Raw genomic sequence first — 25,103 nt, 5'->3', positions numbered from 1 at the left:
TTTCTTCCCAAAAGCTGTGAAAAGAATGCCTATCGATGGGAGGAGGAGCAGGAGAAATCATGAATCGTCTCTGCCTCAAACGAAGACTCACAAAAACTGGGCTATTATAGGAACCCCTAAGGACCATCCCTTTTTATTGTTTCTGATCTGTTGTTTGTTCTTCTTATGTATTTTTGTAAGTCAAATTAATACCTCCTTTAAAACAAGTCAGACAATAAAATATCCATAACAATCATTAATTCAACTCTCACTGTTGGCAAAATAAAGTTTCTAAGCCAGAAAAAGTGAGAAAGAAATAAACCCTGAATGGTGGTAACTTCACAAGGTAAATACTGGCTCTTGGTAGTCATGACTCTCAAAAACGTGCAGTAAATCTTAAGATAATAAAGAGATTCATTTTTTTTTAACTTTCAAAAGCAAGGATCGAATACAAATAAGGAGAAATAAAATGTAAGGAATCAAAATGAAAACACAAGTAGAGAGGAACTAGGTTCAAACTTTCTCAACAAGTCCAAGTAAACTAGTATACAAGAAAAGAACCATTTACCTAAATTCAAAATAATATAGATTACATCTTCCATGTTCTCTCTACATTTAAATATTCTAATCCAATAGTATCCAGCAGAATTTTAACATTTGATAACACTAAAGGGAAGAGTACACTAGATTCCTCACCAATAACCTTATAATTGATAGGTCAAGATGTCTATATCATGGGTAGACGACCTCATTAATATTCCCAAGGAGAAACTAGAAAGTGCTAATGTTGAGCACTTTCCGGTTTCACCGCTATAGCTTCAATTCAACATTGAAAAAGTACAAATGCATTCCACAGAATAAGGAAACCTGTTATTCAACCTGATCTCACTGTACTGATATTACAAGAACCTTTTCAATAGTTCTAAACTTAAGTGATTTCAAACACTAATTTTTAAAAAGGTGCCTTCCTCTGCCTCACAATGATAGCTTCCCAAACTGCTCAAAAAATTCTGAAAAGGGCTGCTCGGGTGGCTTAGTCAGTTAGGCCTACGACTTCAGCTCAGGTCATGATCTCAAGATCATGGGATCAAGCTCCACATCAGGCTCTGTGCTGGCAGTGCAGAGCCTGCTTGGGATTCTCTCTCTCCCTCTCTGTCTCTCCCCTGCTAGCTCACTCTCTCAAAATAAACACTTTTTTTTTAAATTCTGAAAAGATATCAAGCTTATGAATTATGTAGAGACCCTGCTTTGATGGGCTAACAACAATTTTTAAAAAGTTGGTAACAGTATCAAAAATACGCTTTTAAGTATCTTATTTCACTCATGTTCCAAAAAATGTCACGAATTTGTAGTAAGGCCCATCTAAATTTGCATCTAGTCCAAAGACTCTTCTTGAAGAGAAGCCATAATTCAATATGATACAATTTAATCCTGAAACCTATATTAAGTAGTTTTTAAAACCATTAGATAATAGTCTGCATGAAAAGTTACAAGTATATCTGCACTAAAATCATTCTGCTTATTCTCTGTCAGCAAGACACTAACATAATTTTAATTTCTCTAATGCCTAATGATATTGAGAACCTTATATGCCTAGCTGCCATCCACGTATCTTTTTTTGGTGAAGTGTCTGTACAAATCTTTCGCCTATTTTTTAATCGCATTGTCTGTGTTCCTACCATCGTTCAAGAGTTTGCTATATATTCTGGACATGAGTCCTTGATCAAGTACATATTTTGCATGTATTTTCTCCTTGTCAATGGCTTGCCTTTCCATTTTTCAAGCAGTATCATTCAAAGAACAAAAGTTGTAAATTTTGATAAAATCTAATTTATCAGTTTTTGTGTGTGTGAATTGTGCTTTGAGTGATATATCTAAGAAATCATTTTCTAATTCAAAGTCACAAAAATGTTCTCTTGTGTTTCCTTCTAAGTTTTCTATAGCTTTACGTTTTACATTTAGGGCTGTGATCCATCTTCAGTTAATTTGTTTTATATGAAGTGAGGTAGGAATACAAGTTCACTGTTTTGCATACGGATATCCAATTGTGCCAACACCATCTATTGAACAGATTACCTCTTCTGTTGTTCATAGGAGTTTGGGTCTATTTCTGGCTCACCTATTTTGTTCCACTGATCTATTTGTCTATTGTTTTGTCTTGTTTACAATAAATTTTTGTAAGAAGTATTCACATCAGGTAGGATTTATTCTCCAACTTTGTCGTCTTTTAAAAACTTTGTCTATCTGGATCCTTTGCATTTCCATATGATTTTTAAAATCGGCTTGTCAATTTCTAAATAAAAGCTTGCTGGAATTCAGATGATAATCATACTGGATTCATGTAGATCAATTTAGGGAAAATGGACATCCTTAATAAACAGTATTAAGTCTTTCATTGCACGGACAGGGTTACTTTATTAATTTAGGTCTTCTTTTAATGTTCACAACATTTTCTAGTTCTCAGTCTATATAGGTCATAGGAATCTTTTGTCAAATTCAACCTAAGTGTTTCATACTTTTGATGCTATTATAAGTGCCATTTTTTGAATTTCAATTTCTAATTGCTTGTTAACAGTAAATTATATGGAAATAAAACTAATTTTTATAATAATCTTGTATCCTGAGATCTTGCTAAACTCCTTTAATAGTTCTAGCAAACTTTTTGTAAACTCAAAACAAGGTACCACTACATACCAATCAGAATGGCTAAAAATAACAAGACTTACTGTAACAAGTGTTGGCATGTGGAGGAAGCAGAATTTTCACACACTACTTGTAGGAATGTAAAATTTTACAACTACTTTGAAAAATTTCTTAAACAGTTAAACACACGTCTACCATATGATCTAGCCATTCCACTCCCACGTATTTATCAAAGAGAACTGAAAGCATACGTCCATACAAAGAGTTCTATATATGAATGTTTATGGCAGCTTGATTTCTAATAGCCAAAAACTAGAAACCACCCAAATTTCCCATCACCAGGTGAATGGATAAACCAACTATGGGATAGCTATACGAGGTAATTCTACTCAGAAATAAAAAGGAATGAGCTATTGATATATACAACAACATACATAAATCTCAAAGTTAAGCTCACTAAAAGAAGCCACAAAAACACAAGCTATGATTTCATTTATATAAAATTCTCTGAAGTGCCAAGTAATCTATAGTGACAGAAAGAAGTTCAATAAATGCCTGAGGAACAACTGCCAAGGGGCATGAGGAAACTTTTGACAGTGATAGTTATCTTCATTACCTTGATACTGGTGATGTTTCCTGTCAAAACTTACCAAATTGCACATTTTCAATGCGTGCAGTTGGTTGTATGTCACTTAGACTTCAATTTAGAAAAAGAAGAGGTACTAGTATAACTGTCCCCAGGTTCCAGAATATACTTTTTAAATTGATACGTAATTCACAAACCATAAAAATCCAGCCTTTTAAAGTCCACAATTCAGAGGCTTTTCTGCATATTGATGAGGTTGTGCAACAACCACTGTTTAATTCCAGGACACTTTCATCACCACAAAGAGAAATCTGTATCCATTAGCAGTCACTCCACATTCCCTCTAGTCCCTCAAAATACAAAGAATTTCCAGATGACAATGAATTTCATCTGGTCTCTGCAATTCAACCCCCAAGACCTTTTAAGAGATTAGTTTTAAGTTAATTTCAATGGCCTGTAAACACTGCTACTCTTCATCATTTTATTCTTTCTAATGAGAATCAGAACCATACTGATACAGACAATAATAATTTCAGAGATGTTCCAATCATAAAATATCACTTAGTGTATATGCGTAATTGTAATACTGATTGCCAAGTTATTACTTTCATTAAAATACTAATTCCAAATGTAGAAACTTTATCTTCCTCTTGGCTTCTCCTTATTATCAATGCCAGGGTTGGCCAAGACTGAGCTACAGTGGTGAATGATGAAAAGATGATGCCTTTGCAAATTCTGAATGGTACATAATCAGCAAAGCTTTAAAAAAAATTTAAATTAACAAAACCCATTTTGAGAGAATTCCACCATGAACAATACTTTCTTAACAAATGCTCATCATTTAATATTTATAAAACTTTGGGTAAAGCCAATGCCTCATTGGAAGGATAATGGATTTATGCTCCACATCGAACCAACTCAGAACATTGTGATTGATACTCATGTCTATTTTTTTTAAAAAGAATCCATCACCATTTGTATTACAGCATCTGTTGTTTCTAGAAAAAATGATAATCATAATCAAAGTCTAGCAATTTTTTATAATGGAACAGTGTCAGTGATGACAAATATACATAATAAACCTTGAACTAATTTGTGCCTGTTTTTAATGATTCTATTATCCTACAGATTATTTTTGGAACAAAAAAATTAAATGTGATAAAGCAAAAATAAAAGCTGATACTAGAATTTTTACACTCCTACATTTAGCACATACTGTGGAAAAAAAATACCCAAGCGTTACTAATTGCTTAAAAATTAACTTTTTAATAGACTCTTAACTATTGAGAACAAACTGATGGTTATCAGAGAAGAAGTGGGGGACGCAGGAAGAGGTAATAGGGGATGGGGATTAAGGAGCACTTGTCATGATGAGCAACAAGTGATATACGGATGTTAAATCACTGTACCATATACCCGAAACTAATTTAACACTATGTTAACTGGAATTTAAAAACTTAAAAAAAAATTTAATTTTAATAAACATTAACTTTTTAAACAATGTATTCCAAGCATATTAAATCACAAGTTAACTATATTTCTAATGATGTACCTAAACAATGTATTCAGGCATTGAAAATTGAAATGTTGAAGTATGAAGAATGTTATATTTATTTTGTAAAAAATATGGAATAAGCATTACAACATGACTATGCAATTGAAATATCAAAGATAGAAGATTTCAAAAATAACATGTAATGCCTATCTTTCTGATATTATTTTCAAAGCATACCACCAACAGTAAGTAGACTCTTGATATCTGAATTGGATATCATCAAAGACCTCTGAACCTACAAAGGTACAAAATCACTAAACACATCCACTTCAGAAAAATTACTGGGTGCCCAATGAAAAGAAGAAAATGACAAAGCCTCATTAAAATGCAGGTGTGAGTTCTACATATACTCAGTACCTATTCAAAAATTTGCCTAAAATATTATGAACTATATCATCATGGACCTTGCAGCTTGTTAACAGTCCATACCATGAATGTTAAACCCTTGAATGTCAAGAGTCTGTTCTAAATGCCTGAGAAAAGAATGAGCATATGAAGAAATGAATTCAATAAATTTTCTAGGCATAATGCCAACACAGGATCTGTCACCTAAAAAACAGCATTTATTCTACAGAAATGAAAATTAAGTTCACATGAAAACCTGTACACAAATGTTTATAGTAGCTTTATTCATCATTACCAAAAACTAGAAACAACATAAATTTCCTTCAATCTGTCAACCAACCAACTGTGGTACAACCACACAGTGATATTCCAACAAACACCAAGTTACAAACTATGGTATATACAAAAACTTGGATGAATCTCAGGGGTATTATGCTGAGTACAAAACACTAGCCTCAAAATGTCACATACTTTAATGTTTTTTTTAATTTTTTTTAATATTTATTCATTTTTTGACAGAAAGTGAGTGGGGGAGGGGCAGAGACAGAGGGAGACACAGAATGTGAAGTAGGCTCCAGGCTCTCAACTGCCAGCACCGAGCTCGATGCAGGGCTTGAACTCACGGACCATGAGATCATGACATGAGCCGAAGTAGGACGCCCAACCAACTGAGCCACCCAGGCGCCCCTAAAATGTCACATACTTTATAATCCCATTTATTTAACATTCTCCTAAAAAGAAAACTAAACTGATGGAAAACTAATCAATGGTTGCCAAAGGGAGAGGGGGCAGGTATGACTGTAAAGGGATAGCATGAGGGAATTTTGGGGGTGATGGAATTTATTCTATATCATGACTGTGCTGGCGGTTACATGAATCTATACATGTATTAAAATTCACATGCCTGTATACCAAAAAAAAAAAACAAAGGCCAATTTTACCATACAAGAATTAAAAAACTAAGCCGCATTTCTAAGAAATCAACTAATTTTACTCACTCATTTTGAAAAGTGTGACAAAGTTGTATATGGATAATTATTAAATAAATTTGTTCAATAATATTTGTTACGGGTGACAACACTAGTCAACAAATCAAGTGACTGAAAAATCTTAAAAACTCTACTAACTTTTTAATCAAAAAAGAACTTACCAAGTTCATTAAGACTCTGAGCAGCTTTTGTTATCTCTCTGCTTCCCCCTTGCAGTTGTCCTTGGAGTCTCTTAGTGAGATACAGGATGCGAACTATTCTCCGAAGCAAATCACAGGCAACCTGCACAAATATCACAATGTTGAGTGAGTATAGTCAATCCATTAAGTTTTATTACTATTATCATGTGAATCTTTCCATTCTTTCCATATGCTAAAGATTCATTCATGTCTTTTGTTTCCTATCCATCAGAAACCTAAAAACTCACAAGGCTTAGAAAGCATCATTTTAAAATAAAACTCCCAATTTACCCCATAAGAAGAGAATGGGGAATGAGGTGCCATAAAACTCGGGAACTCTTTTCTGGATCCTTGAGCAGTTTTAGTCTCCAGGCCAGTGGTTCTCAGTCTTCATATTAAATTCAAATTCAAAAAATTCCAAAGCCAAGGCCATAGCCCTGGCCAATTAAATCAGAATCTCTAGAGGTGCATACTGAGCACCTGTATTTTTTTTTAATGTTTATTTTTGAGAGAAGGAGAGACAGACCATGAGCTGGGGAGAAACGGGGGGGAGGGGGGGGGGGTGGAGAGACACAGAATTTGAAGCAGGCTCCAGTCTCCAAGCTGTCAGCACAGAGCCCGACGCGGGGCTCAAACTCACGAACTGTGAGATCATGACCTGAGCTGAAGTCAGACACTTAACCAACTGAGCCACCCAGGTGCACCACCTGTATTTTTTTTTTAAGTTTATTTATTTTGAGAGAGTGAGTGAGCATGAGTGGGTAAGGGGAAGAGAGAGAATCCAAGCAGGCTCATGCTGTCAGCAAGGACGTGGGGCTCCATCCCAAGAACCATGAGATCAGGACCCCAGCCTAAATCAAAAGTCAGACACCTAACAAACTGAGCTACCCAGGCACCCCTCAGTATTTTTAATATCCAATGTGCAACCAAGGTTGATAGCCACTGTGCTAGGACTGCTTAGCTTCCTACTACTGCCTCTTATTGTTTTCATCCTGGTTTCTCTTTTCTAGGTCCATAGGGGAACAAACATAACTTTTCCCAATTTCACCAGATCTTAAAGAATAAGTATGCCCTACTTGAATTTTCTAATGTTTTTTTAAATCACTAATAACAAATTATAAAAGAGAGTTATTAAAACAAAACAAAACAAAAAACTATCATATACATATACATTCACTTACTATTTCTTTTTCATTACCAGACCTAATGCTGGGTCTTTACATAACCAAAAGACTAAGACATGAAATGAAGACCCAAGTATTTCAGGACACTTTATTACAGAAGCTGGCTCCAGAGCAATTGCCCAAGGGAGAGACAGGAGAGGGAAGACTGATGGAATAGTAGATATGTAGTGACCTTTAGCATCAGTAGCGATAATGAAGAGAGACAGTCTATGCTGCCGCATCACCACCATCTTTATGACCCTCAAGCTGGTTGAGAAGAACATCTCCCATCTAAGGAGGAAAATCTTAACTGGAGGCAATAAGAATTAAAAGCACTAGGAAAACAGCTGAGACTCCAGTATAAACACTGTTTTCTGAATGAAACACACACACCCCAGAACCACACACATACCCACACAACATACAGAGACACACAAACATATAATCAAAAGCATAATGCTTACAAACATGTAAGTCAAAGGCAACCAATTATTAAACCTGTTTACCTGAATGCTTTTCTCAGTAACTTTAGTCTAAAGTAATTATAATGATAAAAGAATGCCAAATAAGAATGTCCCTGGGGGCCCCTGGGTAGCTCAGTAAGCCTCCAACATCAGGTCAGGTCATGATCTCACATTTCCTGAGTTCGAGCCCTGTGTTGGGCTCTGTGCTGACAGCACAGAGCCTGCTTGGGATCCTCTGTGCCCACATCTCTCTCAGCCCCTCCTGCACTCACTTCTGTGCATGCATGCAGGCACACCTTCTCCCTCAAAGACAAACATTAAAAAAATAAAATGTGTCCCTAGAAACTGGAAGATTTGCGCATCTTTATCTTTTAATTAAATTTTATTTATATTCTGAATAAGTAATATAAGCACATAATTCAAGATGCAAAAGAAAATTTAAAAAGTCACCTTCTTATCTCTATGTCCCAAATATGCACTTACCAAAAACAACCACTTATCAGTTTTTTCTTGCTTGCCAGAAGAGCATTTTTAAATGAACCATCTGGAATGCAGTATCCCTAATAATCATTCCTCTGGGATTCCAAATACTTCATGAGGAGAAATACCAGATCTTACTTTAGTCTAATCACCTAGAATCCCCCAGTACCTATCCCATAAAGGATATGCCCTCACACATGAAATCTTTGAGCTTATTTCTAATGCTTTTATTTTTAACCATACTTAATCTGTCACCAACTCTTATTGACCATTCTTCTATTGCAAAACCCAAAAGTTACATTACCTCTGGTCCTACAAGCATCACCTAATCCAAATCTTTACCACCTTCACCTTCACAATGTGGTCTACCAACTAGCTTTCCAGTCTCTTAACTGAAATCCATCCTGCTAGATTTAGCTTCTTAGAAACAGTTTTCAGCACTCCAGTCCCCTTTTTAATAAACTTCAATGGCTCTCTACTAACAGATTATGTTGAATCTTCTCACAACAGCATTTAATAAAATCCTCAGTCAAGAAGTCTTAGATAATCTATAAGGCATCAACTGTCAGCATTTCCTAATATAGTTGCCTCCACTCCAGACAATTTCCCTTCCTTATTTTTTATGTGGGACTTTTATAATCAAATACAATACCAACATATTATCAGCACTAAAAAGAACTGAGATATCAAGCCATGAAAAGACATAGAGTAATGTCATATCAGTTAAGTGAAAGAAGCTAATCTAAAAAGGCTGTAAGTATTAGTATCATTTCAACTACCTAAAATTCTGTAAAAGGCAAAACTATGGAGAAAAGAAAAAGATCAGTGGCTGCCAAAGTTTAGAAGAATGACTACACAGAGTACACAAGATTTTTAGGGCACTGAAAATGCTCTGTATAAACACTATAATGATGGATATATGTCACTATACATTTATTCAAACTCACTGAATGTACACCAACAGTGAACCCAGATGTAAATTATGGACTCTGGGAGATAATGATATGTCACTATAGGTTCAACAATTTTAACAAATGTACCAAATGGTACACCATTTAACAAATGGTGATTAAGGTGGAGGCATGCATGTTTAGGGGCAGGGGATATAGGAGATACCTCTATCTTCCTCTTTTTTTTTTTTTAACTGTATTTATTTGAGAGAGTGAGAAAGCATACACAAGCAGAGGAGGGGCAGTGAGAGAGGGAACCCAAGCAGGTTCCGGGCTGTCAGCATAGAGCCTGACAGGGGGCTCAATCTCACCAACTGTGAGATCACGACCTGAGCTGAAATCAAGAGTCAGACACTTAACCAAATGAGCCACCCAGGAGCCCTGTTCCTCTTGCTTTTGCTGTGAACCTGCAACTGCTCTATAAAATAGTCCTTAACATAAATACAGATATTACAAACACAGAAAACCATACACAGAAATTACAGCTAAATGAACCTGGAACCACCATGCAGATCAGAAGACAGAACCATGGAAACGACTACAGAAGCCCTCTAGGTACCCTATCCCAATCATGACGCCTTCCATCCATTGCCTTCTACTCTCCCATCCCAGCCAAGAGAAATCACTACTCTGGCTTTTTGGATAATCACTTCCTTGCTTTTCTTTGTGCTTTTATTACTGAAGTATATTTATCTATACACTAGTTTATATGCTATAGTTTAAACTTGCCCTTTTTTAAAATCTATATAGGTTCCCTCACCATCTTATTTTTTTCTTTGCAATCTGCTAAATATATTCAATCATCTGTCCTATACATTTTCCCACAGACGGGGTCTTGTTGAGAGCAGTTTAACACGTTCTTCTGTCTTCCATATTTCCCGTACATCAGTAGTTGGATGTAGGCAGCTTCATCAAACTCAACCGTAATATCTTAGGCAAAATCATTCCTTACGTAGTGGTGCATGTGCAACACATGTAGGATTTTTCTCTGTGTTGTTAGCAGTCAGTGATATTCAATGTGAAAATCCATTAAAACATAGAGATTATTCCAAATCCATCATTTTGTCTTTATTTATTAGCATATAAAATTTCTAACTTTACCCCACCTACTATTTGTTTACCTGGTGGTACTGTTCATACAAAAAAATAAAAATAAATACTTGATTCTTTCTCGTGCTTTATCAGTTTTCAAAATTAGACTGCTTCCCTGCTCTTTGAGGAGGACAGGATCACAACTCCAGCAGAGCTCTGGAGGCCCCACTCCTGCTCCTGCCTCACTGCTGTTTATTCTCGCCAAGGAACAAGTAGGTCAAGAAGCCACGCCACAGCCATGACTTTTAAAGACACCAGGAAGACACCCGGGGAACCAGAGGTGGCAATTTGCCCAATTAGAATTACACTAGGGGTACCTGAGTGGCTTAGTCAGTTGAGAGTCAGACTTCAGCTCAGGTCATGATCTTGCAGTTTGTGAGTTCAAGCCCCTCATCAGGCTCCGTGCTGACAGCTTGGAGCCTGGAGCCTGCTAACCAGGCACAACATGCAATCTTTGGAGAAGTTATGTGCTGACTTCGTCAGAAGGACAAAGGAAAAGAATCTCAAAGTGAAAGGACAGTTTGGATACCTACCAAGACTCAAAATCACTGCAAGAAAAACTCCCTGTGGTAAAGATTCTAAGACTTGAATTATTATTCAAGACTTGAATTATTATTGAAATAATGAGGCAAGTCATTGATTTGCACAGTCCTTCTGAGATTGTTAAACAGATTACCTCCATCAGTATTGAGCCAGGAGTTGAGGCTGAAGTCACTATTGCAGATGCTTAAATCAACTTTTTAATAAATTATCAATTGTTTAAAAAAAAAGATTACTTTCCCTATACCCACCAAAGATGAACAATTAGTGGGGTGTTTGTTTATTTCAGCTATCAATATGAACACAGAGATTTAAACATAATAAAGGATACCAATCCACTGTAGCTTTTATCCTTGCAGAGGCTCGCTTTGTCCCTCTGTGGCCACTGCGAGCCTCTCAGGCTGACCAATTGTACCAATTTGCCTGAGACAGAAGTTTCCCAGAACCCTGGATTTTCTGTGCTAAAACTAGTATAGTTGGTCACCCCAGAGGCTTTGCAAAATCCTTTCATTATGATTCATGTTAGCAGTGGTTGATAGGTTTTTTAAAAAATTTTTTTAATGTTTATTTATTTTTGAGAGGGAGACAGAGTGTGAGTGGGGGAGGAGCAGAGAGACAGGGAGACACAGAATCTGAAGTAGGCTCCAGCCTCTGAGCTGTCAGCACAAAGCCTGATGTGGGGCTCGAACTCACGAACCATGAGATCATGACCTGAGCTGAAGTCGGACGCTTACCGACTGAGCCACCCAGGCGCCCTGGTTGATAGCTTGATACACAGTACAAAAATATTCCAGAATCATTTTATGTATTTCAACCCCACCTGGAATCAAAGATTTATCAAGGAAGCCCTGGTTTCCTTTAGAGGTCAACAGCTTTTCAAGAACACATCCTGGAAACTAAACTTGCTCATTTCTGTGACTTTTCAGCAGACATAGATAGGAAATGTCACAATCAAAACATCACATATTCATTGCTTTATTCCATAATATACATAAAACATTCTCAGATTAATATTATACATATCTATGTACAAAAATATGTACATACATAATGTATATATAAAAATAAAATTAAAATTCCTCATGAATTTATACTGATAATTCCAATTAATGGGGCGCCTGGGTGGTTCAGTCAGTTAAACATCTGACTTCGGCTCAGGTCATGATCTCACAGTTTGTGGGTTTGAGCCCTGCATCAGGCTCTGTGCTGACAGCTCAGAACCTGGAGCCTGCTTCAGATTCTGTGTCTCCCTCTCTCTCTGCCCCTCCCCTGCTCATGCTCTCTCAAAAAAATAAACAGTAAAAAAAAAAATTTTTTTTTTAAATCAGGAGCACAGGGCATTTGCTTAATCTTCTAACTTAACATGTGTACATTATTTCTTCCACACAGATACTTCTAGCTCTCAAAGATGTAAGACATAACAGAATTAGAATAATTTAACATTATCCATTTGCTTTGCTGCACCACATACAGAAAACATTATCTCAATACACAACCAACGATACAAATATGATAGCTGAAGACTGTTCTTAAAACCTGTTTTGCACATGTGCTCCCTACAATTTTTCTTACAATTTTTATTTATCAAAACATACAGCCATGACATACTATACTCCCATTAATAGCCTTCATTTAATATTAGCTCCTATGCTCATCACCTGTCTTACGTTGGTATTTCTCTAGTCATTCTGATTGTCTCAAACACACTATCAGATTCCTAAGGAAAGAGGGGAACAATCTTCCCTGCATTTGTATGTGGATGGCTATCTCTATACTTGAAAATCAGTTTGGCAGGTCTACCAATTACCTATCACTGCACCAAAAACCAGTTCAAAACTTAGTGGTTTAAAATGATTTCTTATGTCTCACAATTCTGTGGGTCAGGAATTTAGGCAGGGTTCAAATGCTGCATGTGGTATCAGCTGGGATTACTCAGTCGCTGCACCCAGCTAGCAATGAGGCTGGTTTGGAGAGTACTAGAAGGCTTCACTCAAATGTCTGACGTCTTAGGCTTCTGTACCTATCGTCTCTGCATGTTTGCCTCCAGCTGCCTCTCAGCACAGTGGTCTCCTGTAGTGGGATGTCTTACTGGCTTTCCCCAAGCAGAAACAGAAGCTGCTGCGCCCCCTGGAGGCTAGATCTAGAACTAACACAAAAACACTCCCACAGCACACGTTTTTTAGTTTTGCTCTAGTAGCTGCTGTTTTTACAGTTATTTGGGGACACTGGCATTTTATGTTGCTGTTATCTTCCCTCTTCCTTCCTTCCTGGCATATTCACTTTTTACGCAGATAATTACACAGCCAGTTAAACAAGTCATCATCTATACAAGTAGATTAAATTTTTAACAGGACCCTACTGAAGTATATGAAAACCATGTACCGATAAAACATAAGCACACAGAGAAAATGTTTGTGAGATGATTTCTTCCTTCTTAGTTTGAACATTTTCTTAAACTTTCTTACTTATATAATTTCAAAGTTAAAAATTTTAATTAAAAACTTTCCAGTGAAAAGCTAATATATGTGTATGACTTAAAAAATTAAAAAGCAAAATGATAAAAAGTTAAAAAAATAAATTGAAAAGATAAAAATGTTATATAATAGGTATGTGAATTATATCTCAACAAAGCTGTCATACTGAAAGTTAAAAAAACTCATTTTCTTATATAATTTTAAAATTTTAAAAATTTAAATACTCTATGTAAGAGATAATAAGCTCTTCAAAATTTCTTTCTGAAAAACTCTGAAGCAGTTCATAAGCTAACAATGTTACTAAAATGAGCTAAGATGGATGATTCTTGGGGTGATAATTAAATTCAACTCATGTATTCATGTATACAGATGAAGTCAGAAGCCTCTGTTTGGAGAAAGAAAAGGCTTCTGTAAAGAGTGAAATGGGGATAAAAAGCAAAGGGAATTAAATGTAAGTAAAAGTACTTTCTCCTAATTGACAGAACAATCATAGTGATTTTATGTTCAAGGCAGAAACAACTTTGTAGCTCTTTCTTTGTTGCTTTCTTATACCACATGCATTTAAATGAATTAGGAGCTCAAGGAATAAAAGGATTAAACAGGAACATTAAAGTTTCCCCAATGTTCAAAACAGAAATGACCCAAGTGAACAGAAAATGGTTAAAACATAATAAGCTTCCAAAGAGGGCTTACATTCCAAAATAGTTTTTATTTATTTATTTTTTATTTTAGAAGGAGAGTGCACAAGGTAGGGGAAGGGGGGAGAAAGATGGGGGGGGGAGACAGGGGGGGGGGAAGGGAGGGAGGGAGGGAGGGAGGGAGAATCCCAAGCAGGCTCCATGTCCAGTGCAGAGCCTGACCTGGGCCCAATCCTATGACCCTGGGATCATGACCAGAGCCAAATTTAAGAGTCATATGCTCAACTGAGCCACCCAGGCGCCCCAGACTTCAAAACAGTTCTAAAGACAACAAATTTCTAAGATGAATTTCCTTCCTAAGGTAAGCCTGCATATGAGTTAATCCCAGAAAAATTAAATACTGGAAATAAAGATACCAAAATGTACATAGAGTATTTTTCTTTACTTTCCCTTCCTTTCTTCCTTTGTAATATTTTGGCCAAAGGTATTCAACTTAGTTGTCCCTCTTGTATAGTATTTTTTACAGTAAGGGTGCAGAAAATTAGGGCTAATATTTAATAACAATAATAAAAATAAAGTGTTTATCTCATTTTTTAAATTTTTTATGTTTATTTTTGAGAGAGACAGAGGGCGAGTGGAGGAGGGGCAGAGAGAGAGAGGAGACATAGGATCAGAAGCAGGCTCCAGGCTCTGAGCTGTCTGCACAGAGCCGACGCAGGGCTCGAACTCACGAACTGTTCAGATCATGACTTGAGCCCAAGTCAGCACTTAACCGAATGAGCCATCCAGGCACCCCTAAAGTGTTTATCTCAAACACAAAAAATCCTGACCTCTCATGCTTCTGTAACCATAAAAAATAAAAACATCCGGGGTGCCTGGGTGGCTCAGTCGGTTAAGCGTCCAACTTTGGTTCAGGTCATGATCTCACAGTTCGTGGGTTTGAGGCCTGCATCCAGCTCTGTGCTGACAGCTCAGAGCCAGGAGCCTGCTTCGGATTCTGTGTCTCCCTCTCTCTCTCTGCCTTTCCCCTGCTCACACTCTGTCTCTCTCTCAAAATATAAACATTAAAAAAAAAATCTAGATTAAAAGAAATAAAATAAAAAATAAAAACATTATGAAAGAGTTCTGTATTTTAGAGCTGGAAGAGAATGTACAGATCCACTCTAAACTTTCATCATAAAAAAAATGCACCACCATTACCACCACAACAAAAATGGTAATCACCTGAGGTAAAGGATGGGTTAGCCAACCTTATTGTGGTAATCATCTCACAACATATGCATGTTATCAAACCAACACGTTATACACTTTAAACTTACACAGGGTTATATGTCAATTATATCTCAATAAAACTGGGGTCAAAAGACACTAAAGTTCACTTACTATCATGTGGCTGGGTGATGAAGACTAGCAGTCAGGCCTCCTAACTCCTAGTCCACTACACTTCATCTGTACTTACAAAGCCGAGTTTGTTCTTGATTTTTACCTCCAGCTAGCTTCTGGAACACAGGAACTAGATTATCTAGCTTTTTTATATATCCTACAGAATCAAAAGCAAAGAATACTAAATTTAGAGAACGAAATCTTCTTTCACAGTCTTAACACTGCTGCACACTGGCTCCAGCAAGTAACTTTCAGAACCTCGGTTTATTTGTCCATAAAATGATGAGATATACAACTTTTTTTTAAATTTTTTAATGTTTATTTATCTTTGAGAGAGAGAGAGACAGAGAGAGAGCAAGGGACAGACAGAGAGAAAGGGAGACACAGAATCTGAAGCAGCTCCAGGCTCTGAACTATCAGCACAGAGCTCGACGCAGGCCCCTAACCCACCAACCGTAAGATTATGACCTGAGCAGAAGTTGGGCACTTAACCGACTGAGCCACCCATGCACCCTGAGATATGTAACTTCTAAACACAATTATTGTAACAGTCAAATGATTCAGAATACTTTAAAGTTTTCATTAATTATAAAATCCTGCATAAACATGAAATTTTCTTTATCACTTATAGCTAGCTAAGAGGCAAACATAAATAGGTTCTTAAAACTTACTGCCCAAAGAGTGTATTAACCACAGGGGAAAAAAAGAAATGCATGATTCTGACAGGTTTAAGATCTGGAGTCAAAAGCAAGGATTTTAATAGAAAAATTAAATTTTAATTCATTGCCTAAAATTACACATATATCTACCATCCTTACATGTTAGTCTTTTCCTTCATAAGAAAAACAATTTCCCTAAACATGCCATGATTTTGAGTCCAAAATGAGAAAGTTATCCTAAAAAGCGATATTTAAATTCCAACTTAACTATGAGGAAGTATTGTTCTAACGTATATTTTAACATTCAAGTAAAACATGAACTCACAGGAGAGAACTCTTAAGAGTGCTCGGGGTACTGGTAGTACCCCTACTCCTTCAGGAAAGTAGCTTGGGCAGGTCCTTACACAACGTTCACCAAATTTCAGGTCACATGACCTTGTGACTTTAGCCGTAACTGATTAGATTCAGGGAAACAGTGTTAGGTCAATAGAAACCACATCAGGTCTGTTACTAGTGGCATTGTTGTGAACGAGAACTGCCCAAAATTATTATTGGCAGTCACCGTTCACTTTAGGAAAGTGGCAATAAGCAGAAACCCTGAGACAAAAGCAGCTAGAGTGTGAGAAGAAACAATGAGCCAGTGAAAAGGAGGATGAGAGTTAACCCACAGTGGCAGCAAGAAAAAAGTAGCAGATAGAGAGCTGCAAACGCACAGAGCCTGAGTCACAGAAATGTGTAAATGTTAGCATGCTATTATAGGCAAAGCCATATCTCACTGTGCACGCAGGCCCCACCATGCCAGGATTCCTCTGGCTGTTAGGACAGGTTCCCATGCATCCTCGCTGCCCCACATGCTCTAAGTAGCTATCACTGAAATAACCTTAAAGTATCTCTTCTCTATATGAAAAAGACTAACACATCCACACTCTTCTCACATGCTCTATTTTTCAAGTTGTTACAGGACAGATGTAGCAGTACATTAAAAAAAATTTTTTTAGTACCATACATGTTTTGTTCAGTAACATATGCTATGTACTTAGAAAAAATATTACAGCTGGAGCACAGACTAAGGAAAAAATCATTTTACTCATTTCTTAAATATTTAAATGTCTGGTATATAAATAACACTATGCTAAGGCTAGAGATTCAAATATTAACACATATATCACAGCCCTTAAGGAGCTCAGTCTTGCAGAAGAGTATGAGGAAAGTAAAAGGTATGCAGAAAAAAACTATAATGGAAGTATGCATAGGATACTAAAGGAACAAAAAAATGAGAAATATTCTGCCTTGCCAGAAGAAAGGCAGGAGAGGTCCTCACAAAAGAATGACACATCAGTGAGAATGTAGTGAATGACAAGAATATTCTGAGTTAGAGAAGAAAGAAAATTGTGCAAAGGAATGAATGACAAAAATTCTAGCAAAAGGCAAAACTGATGAAGGCAAGCATGAAGGGGCTTACATGCCATATTAAGGATTGACACTTCATTCTATTTCTTGTTAAGAAACCAGTGAATAATTTTATCAGGAGAATAAAATAATCTGATATTTGTTTGTTTTGTTTCCTAAAGTTTACTTACTTATTTTTAAAGAATGTGAGCAGGGGGGCGCGAGAGGGCACAAGGGGGCACAAGGGGGCACAAGGGGGCACAAGGGGGCACACCGACTGAGCCACCCAGGTGCCCCTGATGTTTGCTTTATTAAAAAAGATGAGGAGCACCTGGGGAGCTCAGTGGGTTAAACATCCAACTTCAGCTCAGGTCATGATCTCATGGTTCATGAGTTCAAGACTCACATCGGGCTCTGTGCTGAAAGTGCAGAGCCTGCTTGGGATTCACGCATGCGTTCTCTCTCTCTCTCTCTCTCTCTGCCCCTTCCCTGCTCTTTCTCTATCTCAAAATAAATTAAAAAAAAAAAAAAAAAAAAAAGATGAAACATGGGAGTTTTCTATTTTCAGTATGGCAGACTCGATTGTTAGCTTACCACTGAAAACAACTAAAAATGTTATATGCCATGTAAAAATGTCTGAAAAGCATCTTAAAATGAGACTACAAATAGGAATACAAAGTTAAAGTGAAGCACAGGAGAATCCAGAGAGAAAAGAAGCAAATCTGCTTTTAATCTGAGAACATTTGCTAATCTTAGAAAACTACAACCTACAAGTGGTAGAGGGGCAGAGAGAGAGGGAGACAGAGACAGAATGTGAAGCAGGCTCCAGGCCCTGAGCTGTCAGCACAGAGCCCGACGCAGGGCTCCAACTCACAAATTATGAGATCATGACCTGAGCCAAAGTCGGATGCTTAACCAACTGAGCCACCCAGGCACCCCCGTATCTTCTTTATATATTCACCAATTGATGGACATTTTCAGGATACGGACAGCCATATCCTGGCTATCGCAAATAATGTTACTAAAAACACAGGAGTGCAGGTATCCCTCTGAATTAACATTTTTGTATTCTTTGGGTATATACCCAGTAGTGCAATTGCTGAATTGTAGGGTTAATTCTATTTTTAATTTCTTAAGAATTCTCCATACTGTTTTCAACAGTGGCTGTACCCGTTTGCATTCCCACCAACACTGATGGTTACCAGAGTGGGTGGAGGTGGGAGGATGGGTTAAACAGACCATGGGGATTAACGAGTGCACTTGTTGTGATGAGCACCAGTTAATGTATGGAGTTGTTCAATCACTATAATGTATACCTGAAACTAATATAACACTGTATAAAAATAAATAAGATGATTTAAAAAATGGCCAATAGGCACAATAAAAGATGCTCAATATCTTTAGTCAGTAGGGAAATTCAAATCAAAACAAGGTACCACTCCATACCCAATCAGATGGCTATATTAAAAAGAAAAGAAGTATTGGCAAGAAATAAAGAAATTGAAACTTTCATACATTGCTGGTAAGAATGGAAAATGGTACAGCTACTTTGGAAAACAGTCTGGCATTCTTCAAAAAAAGTCTCTTTTTCCAGAGACTGAGATATAATTGACATATATTACTATATAAGTTTAAGTTTGTACCATATTAATTTCATACATCAAAATGTTAAACAGAATTAGTGTATGACCTAGCATAAATATTCTCAAGTAAACACCCAAGATAATTGAAAAATTTCCACACAAAAACTTGTACAAAAATATTCATAACAGCTGTTACTCATCATAGTCAAAAAGCGGAAATAACCCAAATATTCATCAAGCAACAGGAAAACAAATTGAATGGATAAACAAAAATGCAGTATATCCATACAATGTAGTATTATTTGGTCATAAAAAGGAAAGAAGTATTGAAACATACTACAAGAGGAACCTTGAAAGCATTATGCTGAATGAAAGAAGCCAGACAAAAAAAATGCCACACAATGTATGATACATTTGTATGAAATGTCCACCACAGGCAACTCCATAGAGACATACGGCATATTAGAAAGTTGGTGGGGGAATAAGTAAGAGGGAGTGACTACCAATGGGCATCAAGTTTTTCTTTGGGGTAATGAAAATCTTTTGACGTTAGATGTGCTGATTGCACAATCCTGTGACTACAGTAAAAACTACTCATTTTACACTTAAAAATACAGTTTAAAGTGGTAAATTTTATAGCATATGACCTACAACTCAAAACTTTTTTCAGTTTTCAAAACTGAAAGTAACTTCTAACATGATGGGATGACAGGCTGGATTTACACTCCCATGGTGAACAACTAGAAAGCTGAACAAAATGCATGAAATCATTTTCAGACACTGAACAGACAGCACAAAACTATCATCCCCAGGATTAACAAAATGAATGAACTTGGGACAGTTGGCTGGCTCAGTCGGTGCAGCATGTGACTCTTGATCCAGAGGTTGTGGGTTTGAACCCCATGTTGGATACAGAAATTACTTAAAATCTTTTAGGGGTACCTTGGTGGTTCAGTCAGTTGAGTGTCTGACTTCAGGTCAGGTCATGATGTCATGGTTCATGAGTTAGAGACCCACATCGGGATTGCTGCTGTCAGCCTGTCAGTACAGAGCCTGCTTTGGAGCCTCTGTCCTCCTCCCCACCCCCCCCCCCCCCGCCCTTTCCCAGCTCACCCTCTCTCTCAAAAGAAGAAAAAAGAAAATGGTTTAGAAAAAGAAAAAAAGAAGAAGAAAATGAACTTAACTACCCTAGTTTACTGCTGAGAGACAATTTTCAGGCCCCAGCAAAGGGAAAGGAAAGAGAAACAACATGACGGTCTCTCTACAATGAGAAAACAGAGATGTGACTTCAGGAGAACCAAAAAGGCTAGAGTTTATGGACAGAAACTGGACAGGAAGGAGAGGTTGTGGATATCTGCAGAAGGACGGACTCAAGCACCAACATGTACATATGTAGGAGGAAACTCAGGGAAAGAATTACTGAAACACTTCACAGAGCCCACAGCATTAAGACCTAGCAGTGAATAATTAGGGCTAACATATAAACTAGTCCCGGACTAAAAGCTGCTCTGGACCTGCTCTAACAAAGAATTAAAACCAGTTCTCACTTACCAGGCAAGTGAATAAGTGAAAAAATAAAACCCATAACAAGAAGAAAGGTCAATCAATAATGATTGATGAAGAAATAATGAAGACTGAAATACTAAAATACCTATTCTAAATATACCTATATGTTCAGGGCACCTTGGTGGCTGAGTCCTGATTTCAGCTCAGGTCATGATTTCATGGTCCTGAGATCAAGCCCCATGTCAGGCTCTGCGCTGGGTGAGAAGCCTGCTTAAGATTCTCTCTCCCCCACTATCTCTCAGAATGAATAAATATTAAAAAAAAATATTTTAATATACTCTGTATGTTCAAAAGAAAACAAACTTCATTATAGAAAGGAAAGATATAAAAAGACAAAAACATTAGAGATTAAAAAATACATTATGTAAAATAGAAAACACAGGATGGAAGTAACAACAGATTAGACATTTCAGAAAAACGTAAACTTAGAAATAATTTCAGGTATATTAAATACCAAAACATATGACACAGAGCAATATAGAAGATCTTCATGACCCCAGGGTAGGGAATGTTCTCTTAATCAAGACAGAAAAACACTAACCCTAAAAGAAAAAAATGGTAAATTTTACTTCTATCCATCCAGATATTATCAATAAAAAAAAAAAAACCACAAAGGGATATTTGAAACATACAATAGAGGACACATCTCAGGTATTCAGCCTCTTTAGTAATTAATTCCCTGAAAAATGCACCGAAATATTGGCAAAAATTAGCAAGTCTGACAACAATAAATGTTGGCAATGATACAAACTAATACCAACTCTATACTGTCAGTGTGCAGGACAGAATTATGTGGGAAAATAGTTGGACTTTACATAATAAAGCTAAAGATAAAAAATCCTATAGCCCTAGCAATCCCATTCCTAGGATATACCTAGGCCAACAAGCATATGGAAAGATGCTCAACATCACTCATCATAGGAGAAATACAAATCAAAACCACTAAGAGATATCACCTCTTACCCACTAGCATGGCTGATATCAAAAGAACAGAAAATAACAAGCGCTGACAAAGATGTAGAAAAGTTGGAAACCTTGGGCACTACTGGTGGGAATGCAGAATGGTTTCAGCCACTAATGAAAACAGTATGGAGGATCCAAAAAATTTAAAAATAGAATTACCCATATGATCTGGTATCTCCCAAGCAACTCAAAGCAGGATGGATCTCAAGAGATATTTGCACACCCATGTTCACTGCAGCACTCTTCATAACAGCCAAGAGGGGAAGCAACCCTAATGTTGCTTCAATGGATTCATGAAAAAAGAAAATGTGGTATATCCATACAGTAGAATATTATGCAGTCTTAAAGAAGGAAATCCTTCTTTAGTACATGTACTCAAATACAGGTGAACCTCAAGGATATTATGCTAAATGAAATAAACCAAAAGGACAAATACTATATGCTCTGCTTATATGAAATAGCTAAATAGTCAAAATCATAGAGACAGAAAGCAGAAGGGTAGGTGCCAATAAGGAAGACAGGAGGGAGAAAGAGAAATTCACACTTAGGGCATAAAGAGTTTCAGTTTTGTAAGATGAGAAAGTTCTGGAGGTCTGTTACACAACAATATGAATATGGTTAGCAGTACACTTAAAAATGATTAAGATGGGGTGCCTGGGTGGCTTGGCCAATTAAGTGTCCAACTCTTGATTTCAGCTCAGGTCATGATCACCTGGTCATGAGATGGGGTCCCGTGTCGGGCTCTGTGCTGACAGCATGGAGCCTGCTTGGCATTCTTTCTCTCCCCCTCTCTCTGCCCCTCCCCTGCTCGCACTTTCTCTATCAAAATAAATGAACTTAAAGAAAAAATGTTTCCTGGACAGCAACTCTAACTTACCTGCAAAAATTAAAGATAATTTCAGACAAAAAAAAAAAAAAAAAGTAACTATAGTTTATATATAGCTTAATGAAAAGCTTGAGTAAGATTTAGAAAGAAGCAATATTAGGAAGACAAAGAAATGTACAGTTACACATCAAATTTGGAGAGTTAGGGGGTAGGAAGTGGAGAAAATTTAGTTCCACACTTAGGTGAATTATAGCTCAATAAAGCTATAAAAAACTATGAGTCTGGGGTAAGGTACTAAGAAAGCTGGAAAATCAGGGGAGGTGTAAAACAGAAAATGGAATTTAAGAGTTTAAGATTTCAGAGGTGAACTGTACAGTCATGGGGGTCGATGAAGATCATAACTGGAGTTAAGAAAGTCAAAGAAGAGTGAGGACAGAATGATGGATGGATGGGTGGATTACTATGGGTACTAAAGCTAGAAACTATCATGTAAAGGCTTTCACTGAAAAGATAACTGAGCCAGGTCTGTCTTTAGTGAAGGAGGCTGACAGATATAAGTAATATGTAAGAAGGACAAGGGGAAATGGCTTGAGTTAATCCTTTTAATGCACACTTTCATTGCCATTCTCTGGATATGCCCTGCATGCCTCCACCTCCCATGCATTTGTTATATTCTTCTTTCTGACTATAATTCCTTACTCTCATCTTAGCCTACTCAAATCCTATCCTTTAAAACTCTCATCAATCCATTCATTCTTAAAGATTTACTTCAAAGCTGTCAACAACCTACTGCTCCTAAGCCCATCTCAAATACCATTTCTTAAGCATTAAACACATCATAAAGCAATCCAACTGCATATAATTTCTTTGTATTCTAAATACTTGTTTCTTTATTTTGGCATTTGTGTAATTAGTATTTTATTAGGTCATTGTGTAGGGTATCTTATTTCCTTTAACCCTGATGTAAACTTTTTGAAAAGTACTTCCTCACCCTTCTTTGGATTCTCTGCCATAACTAACACAGTATCTCTCACATGAGATGTTCCCATGGCTTACTGGAAGATCAGGGCTCCTCAGTTATCAATCCATCATTATCTTATTTATGTTCTTTCAAACAATATTGCCATTAAGTCATACTATGTCTACTAACAATATAAAAAGAACATATTTTTTTAAAAAAACCTTTATGCAATTTTCAAACACCTGTTCTATATAAAATGGCAACGAACAGAAAAATAGAATTTTTAAAAAATATAATTTAGTATAGTAACAAAACCAAATATTTTTTTAATGTTTGTTTTTGAGAGAGACACAGAGGCAGAGACAGAGCATGAGTGGGGGAGAGGCAGAGAGAGAGGGAGACACAGAATCCAAAGCAGGCTCCAGGCTGTGACCTGCCAGCACAGAACCCAATACAGGGCTCAAACCTATTAACTGTGAGATCATGACCTGAGCCAAAGTCGAAAACTTAACTGACTGAGCCACCCAGGTGCCCCTATTTTTTTTTTATGTCTATTTTTGAGAACAAGAAAGAAAATGCAGGGGAAGGGCAGAGAGAGGAGACACAGGATCTGAAGCAGGCTCTACACAGATAGCAGACAGCCCGATGTGGGGCTTGAACTCACGGAAACGCGCCATCATGACCTGAGCCAAACCCAGATGCTTAACCGACTGAGCCACCCAGGCTCCCCACAAAAACAAATATTTAAAGATAAGTTTAACAAAACTGAAACCAAAATGTGAGGCTGAAATTAAACAAGACCTACGTACATGTAGATATACCATATTCATGACATGGAAGATGCAATATTGTTAATACATCAATTCTCCCCAAACTGACCTACAGATATAATACATTTCCAGTCAAAATCCTAGCCATCTTTTTAGGGGCACTTGGGTGGTTCAGTTGGTTAAGTGTCAGAGTCTTGACATCAGCTCAAGTCATGATCTCATGGTTCATGAGATGAGCCCCACATTGGGGACTCGCTGACAGCATGGAGCTTGCTTGGGATTCTGTGTCTCCCTTTCTCTCTGCCCTTCCCCTGCTCTTTCTCTCTCTCTCTCTAAAATAAATAAACTTAAAAAAATATATTTAAAAATATCCTAAATAGGGGCGCCTGGGCGGCTCAGTTGGTTAAGCATTCGACTTCGGCTCAGGTCATGATCTCATAGTCTGCAGGTTCGAGCCCCATGTCGGGCTCTGTGCTGACAGCCCAGAGCCTGGAGCCTGCTTCAAACTCTGTGTCTCCCTCTCTCTCTGCCCCTCCTCCACTCTCACTCTGTCTCTCAAAAATAAACATTAAAAATAACTTAAAAATTTAAAAAATCATAAACAGCTTTTTAGTAGAAATTGATGAGCTGATTCTAAAGTTCAGATGGGATTGCAGATACTAAAATGGTATCCTTTTTTCAAGATCATTTGGCTGATAGAAGACTTACTAAAAAGCTTCAGTGATCCAGATAGTGTACAATTAATATAAAGGCAAAAAACTAGATCAACTGAGGAGAGTAAAGAGTCCAGAAATAATCCCACACATACAAAGTCAATTAAGTATTATGAAGGCAACAAAAAAACTGAACAGGGAAAGAAAAGCTGTTTTCAAGAAATGGTGCCAGCAATCCATAAAAGAAAATTTGATAATTTGGACCTGATCAAA

The 25,103-nt window shown here is 37.0% G+C and overlaps 1 protein-coding gene and 1 pseudogene across 1 annotated transcript in view; one reads left to right on the top strand and one right to left on the bottom strand.

Moving 5' to 3' along the window:
- COG5 (component of oligomeric golgi complex 5) overlaps nucleotides 1-25,103 on the bottom strand; it is a 319,388-nt gene that overhangs the window by 275,571 nt on the left and 18,714 nt on the right. Inside the window, exon 6 of the mRNA XM_078442554.2 lies at nucleotides 6,259-6,379. Within this exon, the coding sequence (XP_078298680.1) occupies nucleotides 6,259-6,379 (121 nt within the window). The remainder of the gene's footprint in view (nucleotides 1-6,258; nucleotides 6,380-25,103) is intronic.
- LOC132679852 (small ribosomal subunit protein uS10-like) lies at nucleotides 10,519-11,194 on the top strand (annotated as a pseudogene).

Source organism: Panthera onca, chromosome A2, assembly GCF_046562875.1.
Source record: "Panthera onca isolate mPanOnc1 chromosome A2, mPanOnc1 haplotype 2, whole genome shotgun sequence".
Taxonomy (NCBI): Eukaryota; Metazoa; Chordata; class Mammalia; order Carnivora; family Felidae; genus Panthera; species Panthera onca.
The sequence above is the reverse complement of the archived record's forward strand: the minus strand, read 5'-3'. Positions and strand labels throughout refer to the sequence as shown.